Here is a 1783-nt window from a genome sequence, read left to right as displayed (position 1 = left end):
GGAATGAAGAAGATGACAAAGAGTGACGTAAGAAGGAGGGCATGGCAACTGTGTTTGTATGTGTGTGTGTGTGTGTGTGCTTATATTTTTGCGTGAATGTATGCATATATATATGATTACGTTTAATGCGCGTATGTAAGTATGCAGGACACGAGACCCAGAGACGAAAATCCTTTACCTGATCGAAGATGGTTCCTTCCCCGCAGATGAAGGAGAACATCCTAGTGAAGAAGTTTCCTTCGGGATCCTGAGACGGGTTGCAGATGTGGAAGATGGCGCATCCGTTGGCCTGGTCGGCGTAGTAGCCGTAGCCGAGGTTGGAGCAGCTGCGTGATATAGAGATACATGATAAAAATGATAATAACGTTTGCGTTCTGAGGAGAGGACTAATCAGTCAATATTCAACTATCGGAAAGGTCTTGAAAAGATTTGGATCTCTCTTTCTCTCTCTCTCTCTCTCTCTCTCTCTCTCTCTCTCTCTCTCTCTCTCTCTCTCTCTCTCTCACTCTCACTCTCACTCTCACTCTCACTATCACTCTCTCTCACACTCACACTCACACTCACACTCATACTCACTCACTCACTCACTCTCACTCTCACTCTCACTCTCATTCTCACTCTCACTCTCACTCTCACTCCCTACACACCACACACACTACGCCTTTCTCACAAGTTCCGCTAAAGCCTCACTCGAATCCCGTGTTGATGTTTCCGACGATGCGCGAGGCGTTGGACGGGAGTTCGTAGGCGAAGGGAGTCGAGTCTCGCTTCACCAGGCGGGGCAAGGCAGAGGCCACGCCCATCAAGACCACGCCCACCATCACTGCCAAGGGGGGAAAGTGGCACGTCTTATTATCGGGGGAATGTGGGAAGTCTTGTGCACGCGGTTCCTTTGTTTGCGATGATGGTGAAGAGGGGGAGGAAGAGGGGGGGGGGGGTGACGTCGGTAGTTAGTTCTTAACGAGTTATTTTCTCTTTTGTCTTTTTATTTTGTCTTCTTCCCTTTGAGTTTTGAGTGTTGGTATTGCGAGTAGATTTCCAAATATATTGATTGTGGAAATATTTGAGTGGATGGTAATGATGAGGCTAAAGTGATCCTGATAGGTAATGATAGAAATGAACGGACGATATAGATATGATTAGCTGATAACGATAGTAATAAGGGATGATAATAATATGTTAGTAATGAACTCACGAACAATAGTCTCATTTTTTAAAAGACGTTATGATATGTTAGTAATAAACTTACGAACAATAGTATCAATAATTAGCAAGTAATAACGATAGAAAATATAATAAATGGAATACAAGCGAAGCGACAAGAACACACACACACAAAAGAGAAAAAACAACACCCTTCTTTTCTCCTTTTTTTCTCACCGAAGGAGAGAATCTTAGCCATCACGAAGACGTCGAGAAAAGACGAGGAAACAGAAGAAGATGTTCCTGCTGCGGCTGCCGAGGCGTGTGTGCTTCTGCGCCGTCCGCCCTTCCCTTTATACTCGGCCCGCCGGTGCCTCCTGCCTCGCGCCGAAGGATGGAGGGTCAAGAGGAGGAACTTGCACAAGGATTTGGAGGATGCCAAGGAAAGGGGGGTTTAGTTCTTATCTGATTTTTTTTTTTTTTTTTTTTCGTGTGGTTTTGATCTTGAGTTTGCTTTGCTGTTTTATTTTATTTTATGATTATGTTTTTTTTTTATCATCTATCTATTTTTTTTTTTTTTTCTCTCTTTTTTATCTAGAAGGTGTATCTTTATGTAAAGTGCATGTCTTTTTTACACGTA

The 1783-nt window shown here is 43.5% G+C and overlaps 1 protein-coding gene across 1 annotated transcript in view; it reads right to left on the bottom strand.

Moving 5' to 3' along the window:
• Nucleotides 1-1526, bottom strand: part of LOC122248254 (U-scoloptoxin(01)-Cw1a) — a 3018-nt gene extending 1492 nt beyond the window's left edge. The window contains exons 1-3 of the mRNA XM_086536265.1: nt 1381-1526; nt 691-823; nt 179-326 (exon numbers count right to left, since the gene is read on the bottom strand). Of these exons, the coding sequence (XP_086392391.1) occupies nt 179-326; nt 691-823; nt 1381-1402 (303 nt within the window). The 5' untranslated portion in view covers nt 1403-1526. The remainder of the gene's footprint in view (nt 1-178; nt 327-690; nt 824-1380) is intronic.
• Between the last annotated feature and the right edge of the window lie 257 nt (nt 1527-1783).

This window comes from Penaeus japonicus, unplaced genomic scaffold, assembly GCF_977035675.1.
Source record: "Penaeus japonicus unplaced genomic scaffold, GWHDUDI00000001_assembly GWHDUDI00000004, whole genome shotgun sequence".
NCBI lineage: Eukaryota > Metazoa > Arthropoda > Malacostraca > Decapoda > Penaeidae > Penaeus > Penaeus japonicus.
The sequence above is the reverse complement of the archived record's forward strand: the minus strand, read 5'-3'. Positions and strand labels throughout refer to the sequence as shown.